A 21,267-nucleotide genomic window follows, 5' to 3' on the forward strand; every position below is an offset into this window, starting at 1 on the left:
CGGCTCACTCTTTTGTATCCTACTGCCACTCCCTTCCCCTCCCCCAGTGAGAGGGAGAAGGTACTAAAGATGGTCTATGAAGGCCACATTGTCTTCCCCTATTCCATGGGCACAAGGCCCATCAGCAAAATCCCAGGTCTTTTATTTCTATGAACTGTTCTTTAATCCTTTTGACCACACTAGAAAACCTGCCATTGGTTGGTACCAGCGACTTGCTTGGTCATGCCCCTGTCTATCCATAATGCCTGGTATCAGAACTCCTGCCCATTTCATTCTCTCACATTCCTAAGTTAAATGTCAGCCCCTGCATCTGACAAATGTACTCCACTATCCCTGAAAAACTCAGGCCAATTATAACAAGTGTCCCTGTGCTGGACCACAGAACCACCAGTCTCCAAGAGTATCATAGTAACCTCAAGGTTCACTTTCTTTCATGGTTTCCCTTATCCACCTGCTGACCTGGCCACCGTCTTGTGAGCCCCATGTTCTATAGAGTGCCCACAGTCCAAACATTGACTATGCTTTGAATAGCCCCTGGAATCAGAAACAGACAGGTTTAGTTTTGCTTATTGCCATTTCCAGTAACCTTTCTCCTGGGGTGGACATAAGTCCTGTAACAATTAGATTTCTAGTACCCTATAGCCTGAACCTTGTGAAAGTCAAAACCCTTCCATGCTGCCAGTGTTGCTGCCCCAATCGTGAAAGAATGTGTACCAAAGTTAGATGGGTTGAGATTGCAGTAGGCCAAAGCTTTCTTCATTACCTCAGCAAACTGTTAGTTCGTCAGGAAGCTGCTATCCCCATGAATAGAGAGTGGACCCGGCTCCTGGCTCTGTATGGCCAGCACAGAGGCATTCAGCCACACATTCCCATTACACCACGGAAGCCCCTTTCCATTCTGGTCCATTTTAGACTACCTTAAGCATAACAACACTGCTCTGGGTGACAAATATATATCCGATAATTCCAGTGCCTGCCTGGATGTGTCCGCATCCGACTGAGGTACCTAGAAGTGCCAACAAAAGGCCACAACAAATGCTGCCTTAAATAAAATGGCCTCTGTCCCACAACTTCATGTCCTGGGTAGAGAATTTAATAACCTTGCAAGAATGTTTATGGTTATGGGATGCCTGTCGCCTCTGAACCATTCCTCTAAGAGTTTCCGCACAATGAAATCTCTGTGTGGGACTGGGTAACCTTGCACCAAAGGACAGGCCACCTACCTGGTGGAGAGAGCTAACCCAGAGTGCACCAGTGACTTCACATATCTCACCACCTGGTGCCTAGGGATGAGCCATAGATGCTGGAGCCCTTCCTGAGTTCAAAAGTCTGAACTCTGTAAGGCAGGCCATATAATTACTGCCCGTCCTTGGGGCAACTGAATTCTCAACTAGTCCCAAGTCTGTCAGATACCAAAGATCTAAAGTTGGTGGGGCAGCAACAATGGATCTCTCCTGTCAAGTGGGGCAAACTGCTGAAATCTGCAGTCTACAGCCTCAAGGTGAACGGCCCTAGCTGGGGTCCTGCTTCCTGTCTGCTGAGATCTCCCTGTCCTAGTCTGCTCCTCAATCCCCTTTCTCCTCCTGCTCCCCTACTCCTGCAACTCTTCATCTTCATCAGAGCCTTCCCCTGGTTTGTATCCACTCCAAAGGCCTTAGGAAATTGATTATCTTGTTCCCCATGGATGGTGACCCTAAACCCACAATTCCCCCAATAAAGTGGTGTTCTCAACCACCTCACAGGCAACAACTCTTAATGCATCCAGGAGAAGACCCTCCTCTACAATACCTGGCCACTCCAATGTTCCCCTTTCCCCCAGGAGAACCTGCCCCAGCTATAGCTGCACAGGGACAGGCAGCTGCAGCTGCCAGCTTCCCCAAGTCTCTGTCTGTGACTGCTGCCTTCCCCACTGAGTGAGGTCCACAGCATCCCACCATGAGCTGTGGAGGGAGGGAAGGGGACACCACATCTTGCTGGGTCCCAGGTGAATGGCTCTGGGAGTGTGCACCTGAAGTGCCTTCTGCTGCACTATCAGCAGTAGCAGGTGTCCGACATGCCTCATACTTCCCTGCTCATGAGCAGGGAGAGAGGGTGGGGAAGCAGCACACTAGCAAGTCCCAGCAGCAGGACCATGATGGCAGCAGCAGCTCCACATATCTGTCACCTGCAAGTAGGGACAAAGTGGGGAGTGCAAGGCATTGTCAACCTTCCCCCAGCAGAGCTCCTGCTCCTGGAGCAACTGTGCTGCCAGGATGGGGAACAGGGGTATTATCCCCATGGTAAGACAGACACCCCTCACTTGAAGTGCACCCTACAAACACAGGGAAAGGAGGTTGTAGAGCTCCTATTTACTCTCCAGACGCTGCTTCTCCTATGTGCAGAGCCCACCTCAATTCCTCTTTGTTCTGTCATCCAGAAAATGGTAGAATCTGGGAAGTGGAAAGAACCCAGTCCAACAGTAAAATCTTGCTGCTGCTTGAACGGAGCCAAAGGAGCCTTCACATGGCCTGGGCTATGTTTTAAATGAACGAAAGTGGAGAGCAAGGGACTAATCAACGCCCTTCTTCCCCAAGCTAGCCAATGAGTGGCTATAGACTCTGAAGAGGAGGGACACACCTGCATCCCCTCAGTGTGTGTTTTCCTTCCCCATTCAACTGTGGCTGTCCCAATCACCTCTGGCCCCAACAAGTTCCCCATCCATTGAGGAGGGTGGCTGACATTTGACTCATGACAGTGATGACTGCAATCCCTGTATGAGGGCAGGTAGCTATGTGAGCAGTTCTTCTTCTCAGGGAAAGAATGGTAATCCTTTCCCTGCCAACCAAGATAAGGGTATGTTCTCAACAAGCTCTATTTACGCCTTGTTTACACACACAGTGGTAACTAAAGGTGAGATTTTTAAATCAGTTCAGTTAAACCAGTGCTATTCTGAGTGTGAACACACTGAAATTGATTGTAACCCTTTCTTAGACCTGTAAATCTACAGGCACTAGCTAAACCCATATAATGAGTTTTAAACTGCTATAACTGTCCACACAGAAGTTTGCACCATTTAACTAAATCAGGTTTTAAAATAATTTAACTTAAACCAGCACAATTTCTGTGTGTAGATAAGCTTTTGGTAGCTGTTCATAATCAATCAGATGAATTTGACATTTTCAATCTGTTTCTTCATATCTAAAAAGGGAATAATATTTGTCTGGCATAATTAATATTTGTACAGAAATTTGAACAGTAAGAGTTGATTATTAATTATTGTTAATTTTTATTAATAAAGGAGTGATGCAGTTTCAAGACCATTGCTCTGCTTCATTGAGAAGTAAAATATAGTGACTTTATGTATACTACTGTAGCATTAGGAGTTCTAGTCATGTACCAGGACCCCATTGTGCTAAGCACTGTACAAATATAGAACAAAAAACACAGTCCCTGCCCCAAAGAGTTTATAGTCTAAGTACAAGACAAGATACAACAGATGGATACAGACAGACTGATGGGGAAGTACAAGTTAACAATGAGACAATATTCATTAGCATGATAGGCTGTGGGCTCAGCACACCAGCACCCTAACTGTTGTCGGGCTTTTTTTAGGCATCAGAGCAAAGGAGACTTTAGAGGAGGGTTTTGATGGTGGATAATGAGTTAGTTTTGTGAACATTTATGGGGAGATCCTCCCAAATGTAAGGGACAGCATGGGAAAAAGCACGACGGTGCTTGTTAGAAAATTTAACAAGTGGACAATGGAGGCTGGCATCATGGACCAATCATAGGTTGGAGCTGATCTTTCAGTTCTGAATGAGAGATGAGAGATAGAATGGGGCTAGACCGTGAAAATGAAGACAAATAGCTTCCAGAGAAGAGGAGCTAATGGAGGGAGGCAAACAGAGGGGTGACATTGTCCAAGGGACAGGCTAGGAAAATGATCTTTGCAGCAGTATTCTGAATGGATCTGAGCAAGGCAAGATTGCATATATTAAGGCCAGAGAGAAGGATACTGCAGTAATCAAGACATGAGATTGAGAGATTAGAGGATACATGTGAATGCATATGAAAGGCTGTATCTTAGAGAGGTACTCAGAAAGAAGCAACAAGATTTAGATATAGCCTGGATGTGAGGAAATAGTGGCAGGTGCAAGATGAAGATGACATCCAGGTTAAGGGCCTTGGAGACAGGCAGGATGGTGGTGTTGTCCACTGTGATTAAGGAGGTAGCAGGGAGGGCTGTGGGTGGGCGAGGAGCGGAACTATTAGGAGCGCTATTTTAGGCATGTTGAGCTTGAGCTGACAGTCGATATACACAAGGAGATATTAGGCAGGCCAACATTTTGGTTTGGACAGGAGACAGATCTGGAGCAGAGAGGTAGATCTGTGAGTCGTCAGCATAGAGATGGTAGTTGAATTGTGTTTGCAGATGAGATTACCCAGAGAAAAGGCATAGAGGGAGAAGAGAAGGGGACCAAAGAAATCCCTGCAGAAAGCTGGTGGGTGCATGAGAAGGATTCTCCATGGGACACACAAAAGGAGTGATTACAGAGGGAGCAGGAGAACCAGGAAAGGACAGTCATGGAAGCCAAGGGATGATGTGATTTCACAAAGATCATTTACAGTGGTGTCAAAGGCAGGTCAAGAAGGATGAGGCTGAAGTACTGGTTCTGAACATTAGCTAGGACGAGGTCATTAGAGACTTTGGTGAGAGTAGTTTCAATAACAGACAAGGGTCAGAAGTTGGAATGTGAGGGTCTCGGAATGAACTGCAGGACAGGAACTCCACGTAGAACTTGTAGACAGTGCATTCAATAATCTTAGACATGAAAGGGAGAAGAGAGTTGGGGTGGTAGTTGCAGAGACAAGTGGAGTCAAGGGTGTGTTTTTATTTTGTTTGTTATGAGAGAGCCTAGTGCATGCTTGTATTGCAAGGGGAAACAGCCAGAGGAGAGTGAGAGGTTAAAGAGAAGAGTAAGGGAAGGATTCAAGCTCTTAATAAAATCAGCCTATTAAAACCATGGTGTTTGTATTCACCTATACAAGTGCTGCAGTGAAACAGCTGCTAATCAATAGTTGCTTAAAAAATCCTACTTCTGTCCACCAGCCCTGCATTACTGTTTAAAACCACAGTAGAATGGCATTTAAAGGCTGGTTTTAAAAAAAAAACTGTTATGGCAAAAATTTGCAATTTTCACATAATTGGAATTCAATGAGTCTCTGCAGTAAATATGTAGTATCCAATTTTACTATGCATCTCTGAGTCACTGGTAAAATATGTTCTGAGTCTCCTATATAGCTGTCTTCGTTTACTGTACATGTAGGTGTCGTCCAGAGAGTTCACATGGGACATATTTTAAACTCTTATTATTTCACCAGATTTTTTATTTATGTTAGTCAGCAAAGCTAGTCTAGGCACACATGCAACAAATGAACAATACAGGATACTCATCTGGGGAAAAAGTTTCTACAAACTTGTAGTACCGGATGTAACCCTAACTATTCAGGAATTTAGCCAAGATGTATCCGTTTAAGGGAAATTCTATTGGCAAAATATTTGTTTGCTATGTTTAATCTTATTATTTCTAGTACTTGCATGAGTGTGGGAAGTGACAACTTTTGAAATAAAGCCATGTAACCATTTGTTACTCTCTTCGCTTTGGCATTTAGATTGTTAATGAAGGTAGCAAGAAATTTCATGAAATATCGTATTGTTTCCTGTTTTCCCTACTGATAATTTTTGTCAGAAGTAAACATGTTTTACTCTTGTAACTAGATAAGAAAGAGGGCTCTGAAATTGTCGTAGTATTCCTAGAACTATATTGAAGAAATCCCAGGCACAGAAAAGTGATTATGCAATGAAAGAATATTAAATTAAGCATCCTCACAGCAACTACTTATCAGTAATAAATAATACAAATATTTTTAACTTTCTAATACTTCTGTTCCAGCAGAATAGTTGGCCAGTATACTCCACCCACTTTGCAATATTTAGTAGCACTACAATCTTGTATGTAAATGATTTCACCAGAACGTTATGTTAGTTATTCTATATATTCTGTTTTTTTCATGTTTTGAAAATTTCACAGTGTAAATGAAAATATCTATGTTACAGACATGCAGCCAGATGTATCCCCTGCAGACACAGAAATATATCCACTCATGCTAGTGGATCAATGCTGACTGTTCAGACCACAGTTTCATATGAGGATATAATAGTTGTGTCAGCAAAAATGTGCAGGTAGCCATTGTGCCCACAAAACTATGTACAAATGCTGAATTTTGTACAAGTGTGTTTTTAAGGCACCATTTAAATTTAGCTCTGAATGTCAAAAATGAATAGTGTTTCTGTTTTGCTAAGTGACAGTCATGAAAGTCTAGACAGTGTAAAAAGTCAAGCAAATAAAATAATTCAACATAAAATTACACTTGACAGGAATTTGAAACCCGTGAAACCTTAATTATCATCATCATTGTTGGAAATTGTCCAGGAGAGAGGTCAAACAGAAGTCTCTTGATTGCACTAGTTCCTTTTTTAAAATTGTTCTCTTAAGATTTGTGTGTCTGCTAACCTTCTGCACTCCATTGAGGACAGATAGATGAGGCAGAATTCAAAACAAGCTCTTTGTAGAAGGAGATAATGTAGGTGGGAGAACTTTATCTTTATTTTATGAATCATCTCAAAATACACTTAGCAAATGAGCTGAAATGCTGGTATAAAATACCTATGTGAAAAGTGCAGAGCTACAGTGCACCACAAAACTAATCCCCCCCCCCAACACATTATTTTCAAAAACATGCCATTACTACAAATGGTCAGGAAAGTCTAGACTTCAGATATGTTATTTTGTTTAGGAGAGTAAATGAGTGAAATTCACACACAAGGATTATTAAATATCCAAATCTGTTTTTATTGGCAAAGGATGCCAGGTTTTCTATCCTACTCAGTTTTTCCATCGTACTCACAGTTAGACAAAGGGTTTTTCCTTCATACGCATCTTGGGACAATCTTTGTCCCCTCTCCAGCTTAAAGGGCTTCTCTGTATGATTCTTCTCTCGAGCTGCTCAACTTCATTGGTAAGGGTATATTCCCACAGTTCTGATGGTGCTGTGCTGACACGGCCCCAAACCTATTAAAGAGCACATAGCAGTGAGGCAAATTCACCCATTTTAGCAGCTCTAGCCATGACTTTTGGCTGTTTCCCATCATTTGCCGTACCAGCAGTGCAGCTCCAATGTTAGTATGGTGGGAACACTAGTATAGACCAGCTACTGGCCATTTAACCACCATGTTCTTTAGATGAGTCTCCGTACTAGAGGTGGTTAATTTTATCACACTTTTATAGAATCTGTCATTTGAAATGAGCAAGCAGTGTCCTGCTGAGGTCCCAGTAATGTTTATTTAAAAATTGTTTTGAATTAAGCAGAAATTGTCTGATGAAGGTGTTAAGTTTTATATTTTGCCACATCCTATCCAGGTTTTCATTTCACATGGTAAGACTGAGTTGGTCATCCCATTCATCACATAGCAACAAACTAATGTACAGGTATTTACTGATATAATGGTGACAACTTCCAGCACTGCAAAGGTTATGAGCTAATTTCTGTGCTTAGACTGAGCATACATTCTATCAACTTTGTAATATTTGGTAATGTAGAGGCTGTGACTGCATGATTTAACTTGGACAGAGCTCAGAAACTTATTTTCTGTAAGCATATCTTTGGGACAATTAATATTATGTGTTACCCAGAATTTGTTTTTTAAATTAAATTTGCCAGCACAGATGAGTTCTATCCACATTCCAGAGGGGAATGCTGGGTGGTGAGTAGACAAAGGGCTTTGAAAGGGCAATACTTTTTATGAAGGTAACCCAAGAGACAGTTAGTAGGTTTTTTTTTCCCCTTTAGTGAAGCAGGAAAGGTATCATGTTTAACAGGTACACTAGATTGGACCAATATTCATTTTTAACATTTCACAAGCAAGGCATCTGTATGAGTTCCCAGTATCTGAGGTCTGCAGATGTTTTTTGTTTGACAGATATGCTGATGATGGAAAGGAGTAGTGAATCTGTAAAAATAATATGATTCCATAATGTACATATTTATGAGTAAGAGCATAGTATAATATGTATTTTTCGTGAATGTACTTTATTTCTTTGCAGAATGAAAGAGGGATACATTTTAATTTAAATATTTTAGTTACATTTGAATCTTTTTGCTTTGCAACTTACTATAGTGAGTTAACTGCATGTCCCTCAGCAGACTAGCAACTGTCATCCATTTAAAAAAAAAAGTTGAATATATCTCGCTGTCTTTTCATTAAAGACAGACAAGAAAGGAATTCAGCAAATCTACATCTGTTGCTGTAGCATAAATATAGTCAGAGGAATTCAGGTTCATTATTTAATTATTCTTCTTTCACTTTGTTTTGTACATTTGTACTATGATTGTGTTCTTTTTCTTTTGATTGACAGAAAGTAATGATATAGATCAGGACACAATGAAGGCAAACTCTCAGGGGTTTATTGGATGTCTCTCTTCAGTGCAGTTCAACCACTTTGCTCCTTTGAAGGCTGCATTGCACCATACCAGCTCAGCACCAGTCATTGTAAAGGGACGCTTCACTGAATCTAACTGCGGTACTTCAACTGGAGTTGACTCAACATCGAGTGAAACAACCCATTCATTTGCAGGTAGCATATGGCTATCACTTGTTTTACCTTCTAAAACACAAGAAGGGTTCTCAGAACTTCATTCGTTACCGTCTTTTAATGTGGGTATACATGACAGGGGTAGATTGAAAATGTGCTCTGTTCTGTTTGTTCTTCTCTTCCATTTTTCTAGCCTCTGTCATTTCCTCTTAATGTTTTCACTTTCCTGTTCACCTCCACATAGTGTGATTTACAACATTGATCTTTAGAACTATGTAGACCCACACTAACTTCACAGTTCCATACTGTGTGTGAACCATAACCATATATAAGTATCTTGAGAATCCTCCTTTCTACTTGTCTGTCATTTTCCTTTTTTTTTCTGTTGCAGATCATTCTGGACCAATAGATGAGGGAGAGCCCTTAGCTAATGCAATCCGAAGTGACTCTGCAATTATTGGAGGTAATAGGGACTATAAAAGCTTCACTGGAACCATTTTTAAAATTAACTTTGAATCTTTCAATGCTAAAGTGAAGTCAGTGGAACTTTTGGGTGCACAAGGAAAACAGTGTCAAATTAAAAGAAGCTCCGTTTTACTACAAAGTGTTAGGAGCTGAGTGAAAAAGTCAAAGTGATGTTTTAAAATATCATTAACTCTTGTCTACTTATTATATTAGCTTATATAGTGACAGTTTATATAAATATTTGAATACTCTATTGATGCACAGCATTTTAAGAACAGTTTACTAAGCTGCTTAATGCAAGTATCTATGATATGGATACCTACTTGGATACCTTAGGGCATACAGCATATTTTCAAGGAAAGAGCATTTTTATGGCTTTTTGGCTTTTACAATGATTCACTTTTGCCAATGGAGCATGTTCAAAGTGAGGAAGCCCTTTGTTAAATAGATCTCAGCAGCACAGCTTTTGCCTTGCCTTTATGCTTGAGAAAATGGGGAATTTGCATGGCTTGAATGCCTGTTGTACCCCAAGGCCGGTTTCATTTTGGTTTGCCATTCAGTGCAATATACTCATGGATTGAGCTCCATTTGCACTGATTTTCAGTGTTTCAAAAAACTTGGAAAATAAAATCCACATTAAGATGTTAAAAATATAGTTAATGTTGATCAGAGTATTGTTTTTCTTGATTCTCCTTACAATTTCTGCTGATCTACCTAACTGTTTTTTCAGGAAAATCACATTTAGTTCTTGTTTAAGCACTTTTTAAGAAAATCTGTTTTTATTAAAGGTTCTGCAGTGGGAGAATCATACACAATTTGATCACTCAAAATGAAATAAAATGGCACTTATCTTGTGTAAGTCTCATTTTATTTTGTTCAAGGTGTACATTATATTGTCAATAGAAAACCTTGAAATTGAGTACTATGGATTTGGAGTCAGCAAATCCAGGTTTTGATCGTGGCTCTTGCAGACTTCTCAGAACTTTTGAACTGAGCTGCTAGAAAGCCTGACAATTTTCTCTCTTCAGAAGAATAAACTTCAGAGAAGTCAAGCAAGTCTGATAATGTGAGTCTGGGGACAAAAAACTCTCGGTAGAATTTCAGTTTCCACAAATGGTGCTGGAACAAATATATGACAGTGACATTTCTTTAAATAGCTACCCTGTGAGATTCTATCCTGTGAGAGTTTTCTGATGGTATTTTTTTTTCTTTGGAAGAGGAGAGATGAAGGAACTTCTCTTTGGTCCTGAAAATGGTTTTTCTGCTATATCATTCAGTGATTCAATTTCAATTAGTGACTTGTACTGAAAAAAGAGAGTCCATCATTTGTCATCTCTGGTTAAATTTTGAATGTTTCTTTTGCAAGGGCCTTAAGAGCCTGAACATACAAAGTACAAAATTTAGTGGAATAAAACTACCAAATCTTCCCACCAAGTATAAGGGATTTATAACTACAGAATATGCAGTCACATATAGAACAACTGAAATGATGGCATCCTCTACCCAATATTGCAGATGATTAATGGCGTATTGTCCACACAAGTCACTTCCTTAAAACCACTAAAACAACAGTTGATCAAAGGTTGCCTGCTTAAATGGTAGTGCTAAAGTCTGCAATTTTAGGGCAAATTCTGGAATATTTTCGGTTAACAATGTTGAATACAGAAGGTTGACAGTGCTTTTACTTTTGTTACTAATGTTTGGGAGAGCCAAGAAATGTCTTGAAATGACATTAGAATTGTATTAGAAATGTCCTGAAATTATATGTAGTGTCCTGAAATGAGTGGATAATTTTATATATGGTAAAGGTATGAAAAGAAAAGTACGAGGTTAGTATTATTGGTACCAGGTTCAATGAATAGTAATCAGATCCGAGGACTTCTCAACCAAAAATTATAGAAAATAAAATAGATACTTCTACTTATGGCTTTAGGACCTGATCCAACTACTTTTAAGATTAATAGAAAGACTCATTGATTTGTCTGGGGTTTGGACCAGGCCTCAGCTAGCCAAACAAAATATTTCTTTCTTTTACAGTGTGTTTTCCATATTTTACCAAACACTTTGTATAGCATGGACATGCACAGTTCAGTCACTTCATCAACCTTGACTCTGCCTTGTAATATGACATGCAGTAACCAAAGGTTTCAGAGTAGCAGCCGTGTTAGTCTGTATCCGCAAAAATAACAGGAGTACTTGTGGCACCTTAGAGACTAACAAATTTATTAGAGCATAAGCTTTCGTGGGCTACAACCCACTTCTTCGGATGCATCCGAAGAAGTGGGTTGTAGCCCACGAAAGCTTATGCTCTAATAAATTTGTTAGTCTCTAAGGTGCCACAAGTACTCCTGTTATTTTTGAGTAACCAAAGGATTATGGTTAAGGTCTCATAGTGTTTGCAGTCCCAGATTAAATTAAATCGATGTTTATAGATAACATCTTTTTTCCCCACATTTTTTCTCACACTGTCACTACTGAGCAGTGTTAAGGATTTCTTAATTGTGTTGGGTTTTTTAATTGTTTGGGTTTCTTAATTGTGCATTTCCATGTCTTAACATTTTTGAATTTCTTTTAAATTAATCCTTAACTTTGAATTTCCTAGGTTTATAATGCCTGTTTTGGGAATAGCTGCAACATCCCTGTAATGTTTTTCACCCTTAACTTAAATTGGTACTGTCAACCTTAATTAGATTTATATTGTACATAGCATGTTATATGTATATTTGTCACAAACTTGAGAGGGTCTTAGAACTATCCTCTATTCTGGTATTTAGTCATTCATTTGTCAAAATTTCCTTGTAAATCAGGAAGACTATTCAGTACCAAACTATTATGTCTTCTCATAGGAGAAAATTAGCTTCACTCCCACAAAGTTTGAAAAATAATGGCCTATGGGTGTGAAGATGAGTGGGCTGAGGGGGTGAAATCCAACATTTAACCCAGGGCTGGAATGTGAGATTGCAGCACAGACCCTCTATGACTGCTATTCAAGGCTATAGGGCCACCACTCTAGCCAGAGGGGCCACTAGGTTAATGTAAAAGTCAATTCCATAACCCCCTCACCTGGGTCGTCTGCGGCCCACTCCATCATCAACCTTCATTCCCCTTTTTTGTGGGAAGTGAGAAGTATGCAGATATATTTGTACAGCCTCATGCAGGACCCTATGGTACAATAAAGTCATGATTAAGAAACTGGTGGTGATCCTTTGTGTCATAGATGAATTCCACCCACAGACAATTTCTGTCAATGGGGATTTCAGTTATTTTAGTGTCACTGAGTAACATTGATTTGAGAAAAAAATGCTACTTTTCCTGCAAGGAAAGGTTAATTCAGACAAAAAGGGACTGAGAACCCTCCCTACCAAAGGGCCCCTCCAGCAAACCAAAGTGTCACTCCAAACAAAAGTGCTTCTGAATCAAGCACCTTTCCTAGGTTAATTTGTTAGACAAACTAATGGGGGTGGGGGGAAATTATAAGGTGCCAATCACCGTGGTATCGAGGCATTTGAGGAGTCTTATGCACACAGTTTAATTTTTCATTCTAGTGAATACAAATTTGTGATTATTATTATTATACTGAAATGGAATTGTCTCAGCCAATCAGATTTTTCAAGTTATGCCATTCCTTCAGTTCTGATTGGTTCTGGGTGTCTGGTTTATCTAGTGTTTGTAATTTTCTCAGTATTAAGCAACAGAGAGTCCCGTGGCACCTTTAAGACTAACAGATGTATTGGAGCATAAGCTTTCGTGGGTGAATGCCCACTTCGTCGGATGCATGTCAGTAATAATATGCTATTCTAATATTCTGCCAATCAGAGTGAAGATATTTAGATAATCATAGTGTAGTTCTTCACAGCAGAATAACTGGATTGTGAATATGTAAATCTGTCTAGTCTGCACTCTATAATCCATCCACTCTGATTGGGTCCTATACTCAGAATCTCCAAATCATTTGCTCAAAGGCATTCTGTTGACTTAAGGTGACTTTGCATCAGGACATGCTCCTTCTATTCTTTCTACAGTTTGTCTGATCCTGATACCACTTTTCTCTAGAAGACTGGTACTGCAGATTGCAAGGAGTTTGGCCTAAGCAGAAATAGGATACCTGCTGTGAAAGATCTGTAATTGTTAACTCACCTAAAACTTAAACACAAACAAACATCCATTTGATTTTTAAAATCAGTTACTTAGCTCTCCACAGAAACCCTTTGCTGCACACACTAAAGGTGTTAGGGTGGGGAAAAAATACCATAGTCTGAAATCTCAAGCCTACAGTTGTAGCAAGGGAAGAAAGGAAGATGTTCATGAACCTAAAAACACTGCAATTTTAACACAGTTTAAGGTGTTCTACTCTGATAAGTAACATTAAACATGCGATTTTAAGGTTTTGTGTTTGTCTGTCACTCAATGATTTCCAAATCAAATGTTCTCAGTTTAGAAATAAAATGATTTTTTTTTCTTACTGTCAGCACTGCAAACTCATTTCAGCTTCTGAAAAATCAAATTGGGTTCTTCTCATCTGACACATCATCTCCAGTAATATCAGTTATACAGCCTAGTGACTGCTGTACAACTCACTGGATGTTGATGTTTCCTAGTCTTGGGCCTAATTCTCCACTACCTTACATCTTGTTTAGTCATTTATATTTGTACAACGTGAATGTTAATTGCTACCAAATCAGAATGGTACCACACCCACTTTGTACTTACTGTGTATCAATGTAAATGACAACTCGAGGTGCAAGGTAATGGAAATTCAGTCCCATGGAGTGCAAGCATTAACAGCATCCCACAGATACAAAGCAAGTGTGAGTGGCATGTCTGGGATAGTCACATGCAAGCTGGCTGGTGCTTGATTTGCACCCACTTCCCTAAGTATAGGATCTCTAAGGGTGCCCTGGAAAGCACCAGGACATGGGTCATCCTCCTTCTAAACATGATTGGTCAGTAGAAGAGAGTTGGGATCTGTACTGGGTTAGGCAGATAAAGGAAGGGGAAACATAGCTACTCTTGCACACACAATTATTTCTTCCACAGTTTACGTCACTCAAAGGTCAAAGACCCTGATTGTTTGTGCCACCATATATGTTGGACCTTTAATGTTTAACTTTCTAATTTTAGGTTGCAACTTTGGTACAATTTTGCCTCCTATTTCTTGTTTTCATTTTCATAAATAGAAAACAACTATAGAGTAAGCACCTCAACTCAGACTATTAACTGAGCAATGGCTGAGAACACCCGCAAGCTTTAGGCACCTGCAAGTCTTAAAAGCCCATTGTACATTTACTGTATATTCAGCCATAATGAAAAACAAATATACAAACAAAAAATTAGTACCTAAAAACATGCTAACTTTTGGGGGTGAGATTCAGTCCTATTGAAGTCCTCTTTGGGAGTTTGTCATGGACTTATATGTGGTCAAGATTTTACACTTGGTTCCTGATACTGGGTTTTCACATGTGTCTATATCTGTCATAATTACTTATTATGTAGGAAAGATACTTAATTTATGTGCTAGATACATTTTAGAGGGTTATGTTTTTAAGTGTATTAAAACCATAATTGTTTTTGAACTGCAAGAGACACTGAAGTTCCCACTATTTTTAATGTAAACCTCTCTGGTTATTGCTATTGAACACATTAAGAGTGGCGTACACTACACGTGAGTGAAATTTTTCAACCAAAACTCTTCCTTGGTGAAAAATACAGATTTGGGTTGACTCACAAATTTGTGTTGATTTTGGCAAATTATTTTGGTTTAAAAAAACTACTACAACAATTCAAAAAAAGGTTGAAATGTTTCATTTAAACATTTTCAAAACAAAATATTGTGATTTTTCAATCAAAATGACTTTTTGTTTTGAAATTACCTTTGATTTATTTTAATTTAAGAAGAAAAGTACACTCAAAAATCAAAATGAAACATTTAGTTTCAAATCAAAATGTTTAATTTGACACAAATTATTTTTTTTCAATGTTTCAATTTGCTGAAATTTAAATAAATTAGTTCTTGGGTTGACTTGAAACTGTTTTATTGTAAGTGCCATAAAACCAAAAAATCAATAATTCACACAGCTCTAGTGTACACGCAGTTTTTATGCTGCTTTAGTTATATTAGTTAAACCCCAATACTAATATAAGCACCTTTCTACAGGTATAATTGCATTAACACATAAGGGATTATACCACCTTAACTCTATCGCTTTAGAAAATTGTGCATAGATAAGCCCTCAGAGTATGTATGTGCTGTTACACCAGGATGTACACTGTTTTGTTTTACTGTATCTTAATAAAGATCATGCAGTCAGTCTGCACTCAAAACATCAGTGAGATTTCTATATATAGAGAAAAAATTCACAATAAGGTCCTTGTAACTTAATATAAAATGAAGCATTTTGAAGATGGTAGATTTTTATGAGATGATGACAAATGGCCAAATCATTGCTTTTATTTTAGAACGGATGCATTGTTTTCATTTACGCTATGTGGTTGATATGGAACTGTAAGCATTTCTCTCTTTCTTGCCCTACCCTGTTACAGGAACTGTACTATAAATCTTCAGTACTGGCAGCTTTAATCCTATCTGCCCAATCTATTTAGTCTCCTATATGGTGATCATCACCATGGTATCTGAGTGCTTCCCCAAATTATAAGTGTTCAAAGATATTTCTCTCACCCTTTATTTTTCCTCCATTCAGCAGGCTCTGGACTACTGTGTTATTGTTGTGATGATTGGTGTGGTGCTGGTATTGTGTGGCAAGACTAAATCAAAAACATCTGAAGAAGTAGCAAAGCCAATGCTATCCATGGAGCCACAAATGTTCCTGTTCATTCAGGGACCAGGCATGCTCACACCTCACCCATCACACACAATGACACAATCCTGATTACAGGAAGGAAAAGAACCCCACATTTTTTTCACTTAGGGGCCCAAAGAACATGTGGTCTTTTTCAATCAAGCATGTCTTGATTATTATGACAAACATCTAATAGTAGACTGTAACGATACAGTATAGATGTAGGGCTTGATTCAGAGTAGGGGGCATAAGTTAGGGCTGTGAACACCTGCCCACCCCAACTTGTGCTTCCAAAGGAAACTACTTATGAATGGGGATTTTCTTCTAAGAGGGGAGGGCAGGTATTGGTACTGGCACCATCATATCTGGGGATGGGAAGCGTTAAACTCTGGCTAGACTCCATAAAAGGATGTCCGGGGAGGTATTGAATTAGCACTTCTTCTGAATGCTCCTCACTCCTTGCATTTTCTGGCCAAGCCTGTTCATTTGTGGACTGCACCAGTTTGCTCTGAAGTTCTAGTTTCATTGGGAGTTTCAGGGGGATTGTTGTCATACTTCCATTTCCCCTCTTGGGCGTCCCACCATATCGGTTCTACAGCACACACTGGTTGAACCTCGGCTATGAACCTCACTTATTATTTGACTAGTATATCTGATTAATTTTCTCTCCTCCTCTCTCCTCCCTAGGTGTGATAGCAGTTGTGATATTCATCCTGCTTTGCATCACTGCCATAGCTGTACGCATTTATAAAAAAAAAAGCGTATATAAAAAAAATGAGGCAAAAGGATCAGAAAATGAGGACAGTGCCGAGACTGCCCTGAAATGTGAGCTCAGCATGCAAAATACAGTCAACGAAAATCAAAAGGAATACTTCTTCTGATTGGCATTTATGATTTAATTTAATATAATAATGTGACAGTCTGACTTTCTTGCTAAGCCAGGGGCTCTCAATGGACAAAAAAGCTCTTGCACTCAAAGTAAATGCAATGGATTTGAGACCTATTATACTGCATATGTTCAGTCTCAGTGATTGCTGTAGGAGGCCTCTTTAAATTACATGCATTCCTTAGCTATTATACCGTAAATGCATTTTATGTAACAGTGAATTAGATATTGTAACCAATTTCATTGTTGGTAGTTTCTGACTGTTCTGATGTGACCTTCTACAACTGAATTTTAACGTGAATGCTGAATATGGTTTTTAAGTGGGAGAATTGTTAAGCTATTGCCCCCATCCATCTCTTTAAAATCTGTGATTCAGGCATTTTGTTCAAGGTCAAAGTTGAACTGTAACGTTTACTTGAGAAACTCTGCTATGTTGCTTTATAGTGATCCCCAGTGGCTTCCTGATATTGAATCCCTTTTCCACCACTGTTGGCCAGTGTCAACTTCTACTCGTGAGTCATCAAGCCAGATACCCAAAACTAAACAAAACCCTTACTTATTTTTCCATGTGAAATGACCAATGATGACATTAACAGATCAGTTTCTAACCTGGCTATGGAGAATGGGGTAATTGGATCCATTTGGCCCTTTTTATTCAATTGGACACACTGACAATCTTTAGCTACTGAATTTAATTTTGAAGTTTGCAGTTCTATCAAGGTGCAGGCTGAAGTGTGCACAAAGTGTGCCACTAAATTATACAAGCTCTTTCATCACGTGTTTGGCAGTGGATTGCAGCAAATTACCACATTATTTGCATAATCCAGCACCCTCTGAGTGCTGCTTATTTGTAAAGATGAGTAAAATATCATTCACTTATTGATTATCATTAATAATAACAGCAGAAGGTGGACAAATAGAGTACCTGGGCTGGTAAATTTTGGAAATTTATCAATGCAGCCTAAATGTAATTGTCTCCCTTCACTACAAAAGGTATGCTCTCTGAAAGCAGCAGATATATGATCTTCCAAGTCCCGAGGTTAATTTGTATAAAATAAAGGAAATCAGTTTCTCTTTTTGATCCTGGTAAGATAAGACATTTTAAAAATAGCACACTTCCTGATGCTCTAATTCTCTTGCACTGCACTCCATAATAATACCTAATAATACCTCAATGAGATATTACAGTAAATTATAATAACTTCCCTTCAAAGCCAAACATATAGAATAATTAGGCCAAATTTTCAGAAGTCTTGCCTCTAAGTCTGAGCCATTCTGGGACATGAGCTTTTCTGGAGTTACTAAGCGTTGTGTGTCTAAAACCTGGATTTAAGAATGCAAATATCATTTCTGTCTGAAAAGATAGGGATGGGATTTTAGAAATTACTCAGTGCTGACCTAACTCTGCTTTCATTGAAACCAATGGTAGTACCCACTGAGTCAATGGGTATAGGGTTAGCTCAACTCTGAACACTTTTGAAAATCCCACCCTAGATGTCCAAATACATTATCTGAGCACAAAAGTTTGGCCAAAAATGTGCATGTGTAAAATTGCTTTACAGAAATTTAGAGGGTGAGTAGAGGTCTCTTTGAAAATATGTTCCTTTAGGTTTGTTTTCCTTCCTCACTTTTATTAACTCCTCACTGGAGTCTCACAGTCCCTTTTCTACTGTCTTCTTTACAGCTCCTCTTCATGTCTAGGAGTACATTTCTCCCCTTCTTGTTGACACTGGGAGCCTTTTCAAACACACATCCTTTAGGCACACAGTCTCCTTCTGTCCCTCTTCTTTATTCAGTGCTGAGTTTTTCCTACATTTCCTGGGTCATAACCATTAAACATTGTTTTATTGCAATTGCATCTAGTCTGATTTAAACTCTCCCTCTTCTCCCCCTGCCCCAAACCTGTTCTCTAAAGAGCGAAGCACCTTGTCCCTCTTTAAAGCCCTGAGCCAAAGAGTATTGAATTCAATGGGTATCTTTCCATTGCCTTCACTGGGCTTTGGATCAAATCCCTCTATCACTAATGACTCTGCCAATATTTTCCCTCCTCCATAGCACTGGTATGAATGTCCCACTCTCCTCTATTCATTATGTGCAACTGCTATTCCAAATAAACACTTGATGTAAGAACCCCATTTAAGCTACCTATACCTTTACCAGTCAAGGGTGCAGCAGTGACCATATGGGACAGGACTAAACTCTTTATGATATTGGAGATCTCAATGTGTTGGATGCTGCCGCCACAAAGAAATATTTGATTGAATTATAAAAGAGACACTATACTTTGTGGGCACTTCCCACATACTTTTCAGATTGTAATAGGAACCCAAAGTGTATCCACACCAGGACAAGTTGGAAATATACAAATTTAACATTCCAGTTACCTGTTGTTTCTTCCTCCATTTGTTTGTTTTAACTTTGTTTTTGAGTGTCAAAATGGAAAGAAAAGCTGCTTCTTTCACTTTCTGTCAAAAGAATGATTGTAGTCTTTCATTATTCATTGATGGGTGTTTTAAAAAAAAAAAGGCAACAGGAAGGCCGTAGCTCAGTAAAGACCCATTTTGCAAAATAATTAAATATGAAAAAAAAAATCCCTGTGTGAATGACACACTATGTTTAAGAACTTTTATGGCGTTTTACTGTGTGAAGAAAAGAAAAAAAAAAACGGGTGGTGGTTGTTGAATGCACATCTACACATTTGTAGCATACCGTAATTGCATCTCTCAGAAGGAATAAATGCCCATTTTCTGCCATAGAAAGACTGATCATATATTCATAGATGGAGTCCGGTATATACAGGTTCAGAGTCAATGAAACAACATTATCCACTATTTGCTGCCTTCTTATGGGTACAACAAAATGGTGGCACCAAAGTGCACTGATACATTGTACACCATTGTGCTGTCCCTTCCTTGACCCTCTTATCCCAATGTGTAATCTTTTGCCTCGCTCTGTTAATAAAACAATTTTTAAAAGAAAGTGAGGAAAATATTTTTAAAAATTTGTATAAAAAAGTTTAAAACTTAGGACAATATACTGATTCTCTCTTCTTTTTTTTTCTTAAAGCAGTAAAAAAAGTAGAAGTGCATATAACATACTGGTGAGTGTGGTTATTTATAAAAATGCTGTGCATCCTAGACCTAGTATAGCATGTCTACTATGCACTGACCCATTTCCATGGCAAATACAGTAAACAGTGGCATGAAACCTGAGGAAATTTGTAATGCTTTGTGTGGGCTAAGGCTGCATAAGGGCTGCAATCATTTATACATCCTATATTTAGTCAATCATTGCAAAATAATAATTGTTTTTCATTCATCTTCAAACAAACACTTCTGTTGGTGCATTGCCCAAGCCTGTGTAACATACTAAATGCAGTGAAAGCACGCTACAAACATTTAATGAGAAACACGTCATACAGCCCAAAAATTAACACTGATGCTAATATATACTTCTGGAATGTGGCACAGGATGAATAAAATAATTATTACAGCTCAACAAGTGACTTTGGAAATAAAATGCATTAACTTGAGAAAACTTGGGAAGGTCACACATTCATATTGAAGCTGTAACCGTACAGAGCTATGCAGTGCCACATTGTATTATCAGGAAAATGTGTCCTCTTGTTTGCAACAGAAAAAGAATTTAATTCACAAAACTTCATGTTGCGAAAACATTACTCTCTGGGGTGTAGTTGCAGAGCATGCAAAAATGCCACATAATTGAAGTGATCAGAAGTTTATTAATCAGGCCCTAATTCTGCAGCACAAAACACAAATGAATCCCTGGAGCTTCTGATCATTTAATGAGATTGAGCACTATTAGTTAGAAAAACTGCAGAAATCAGTATTAAATAAAAGGATAAAATTGTATAAAGGCAAACTGACAGCACAAGGAACCAACATCAGAATATGACAGGGGTATTTATGGTGCAAGATCTGATAATTAACCCTGCTTGTTTGCATCAGTTCTGTTCTGGAGGGACTATGGCTCAGATCCTCAAAGGTATTTAGACACTAAAGGAGAGAGAGTTAGGTGCCTGAGTACCTTTCAGGATCTGGGCTTGTGTGACTTCTCAGCCCTTTTAGTGTTTTTATCTCACTGCTTCAATTGCCAAAGAAAGGAACCAACTGGTGCTAGTTGTGGTGATAGTTTGGGGCAGGGCCGGCTCCAGGCACCAGCCCACCAAGCTGGTGCTTGGGGCGGCACCTGGAGGGGGGCAGCAACTGGGCTCGCCGCCGAGGAGAGCGGAGCCCCGGCCGGGCTCGCCGCCCTCCCCCCGGCGCTGCCTCTGGCCGCCGGGGAGAGCGGAGCCCCGGCGGGGCTCTCCGCCCTCCCCCCGGCGCAGCCTCTGGCCGCCGCAGAGAGCGGAGCCCCAGCCGGGCTCGCCGCCCTCCCCCCGGTGCTCTGGCCGCCGGAGCTCCGCTCTCCCCGGCGGGCCTCGCCGCCCTCCCCTGGGGGGGCGGGGTGGGGCGGCAGGAGGCTT

General features: G+C 39.6%; 1 protein-coding gene across 1 annotated transcript in view; it reads left to right on the plus strand.

Annotated features, from left to right (window-relative positions):
• The window catches only part of CNTNAP4 (contactin associated protein family member 4), a 342,427-nt gene extending 325,651 nt beyond the window's left edge, over window positions 1–16,776 (plus strand). Inside the window, exons 22-24 of the mRNA XM_065405994.1 lie at window positions 8,457–8,675; window positions 9,025–9,096; window positions 16,583–16,776. Coding sequence (XP_065262066.1) covers window positions 8,457–8,675; window positions 9,025–9,096; window positions 16,583–16,776 — 485 coding nt within the window. The remainder of the gene's footprint in view (window positions 1–8,456; window positions 8,676–9,024; window positions 9,097–16,582) is intronic.
• Window positions 16,777–21,267: the final 4,491 nt, after the last annotated feature.

The sequence above is a fragment of the Emys orbicularis genome, chromosome 6 (assembly GCF_028017835.1).
Source record: "Emys orbicularis isolate rEmyOrb1 chromosome 6, rEmyOrb1.hap1, whole genome shotgun sequence".
NCBI lineage: Eukaryota > Metazoa > Chordata > Testudines > Emydidae > Emys > Emys orbicularis.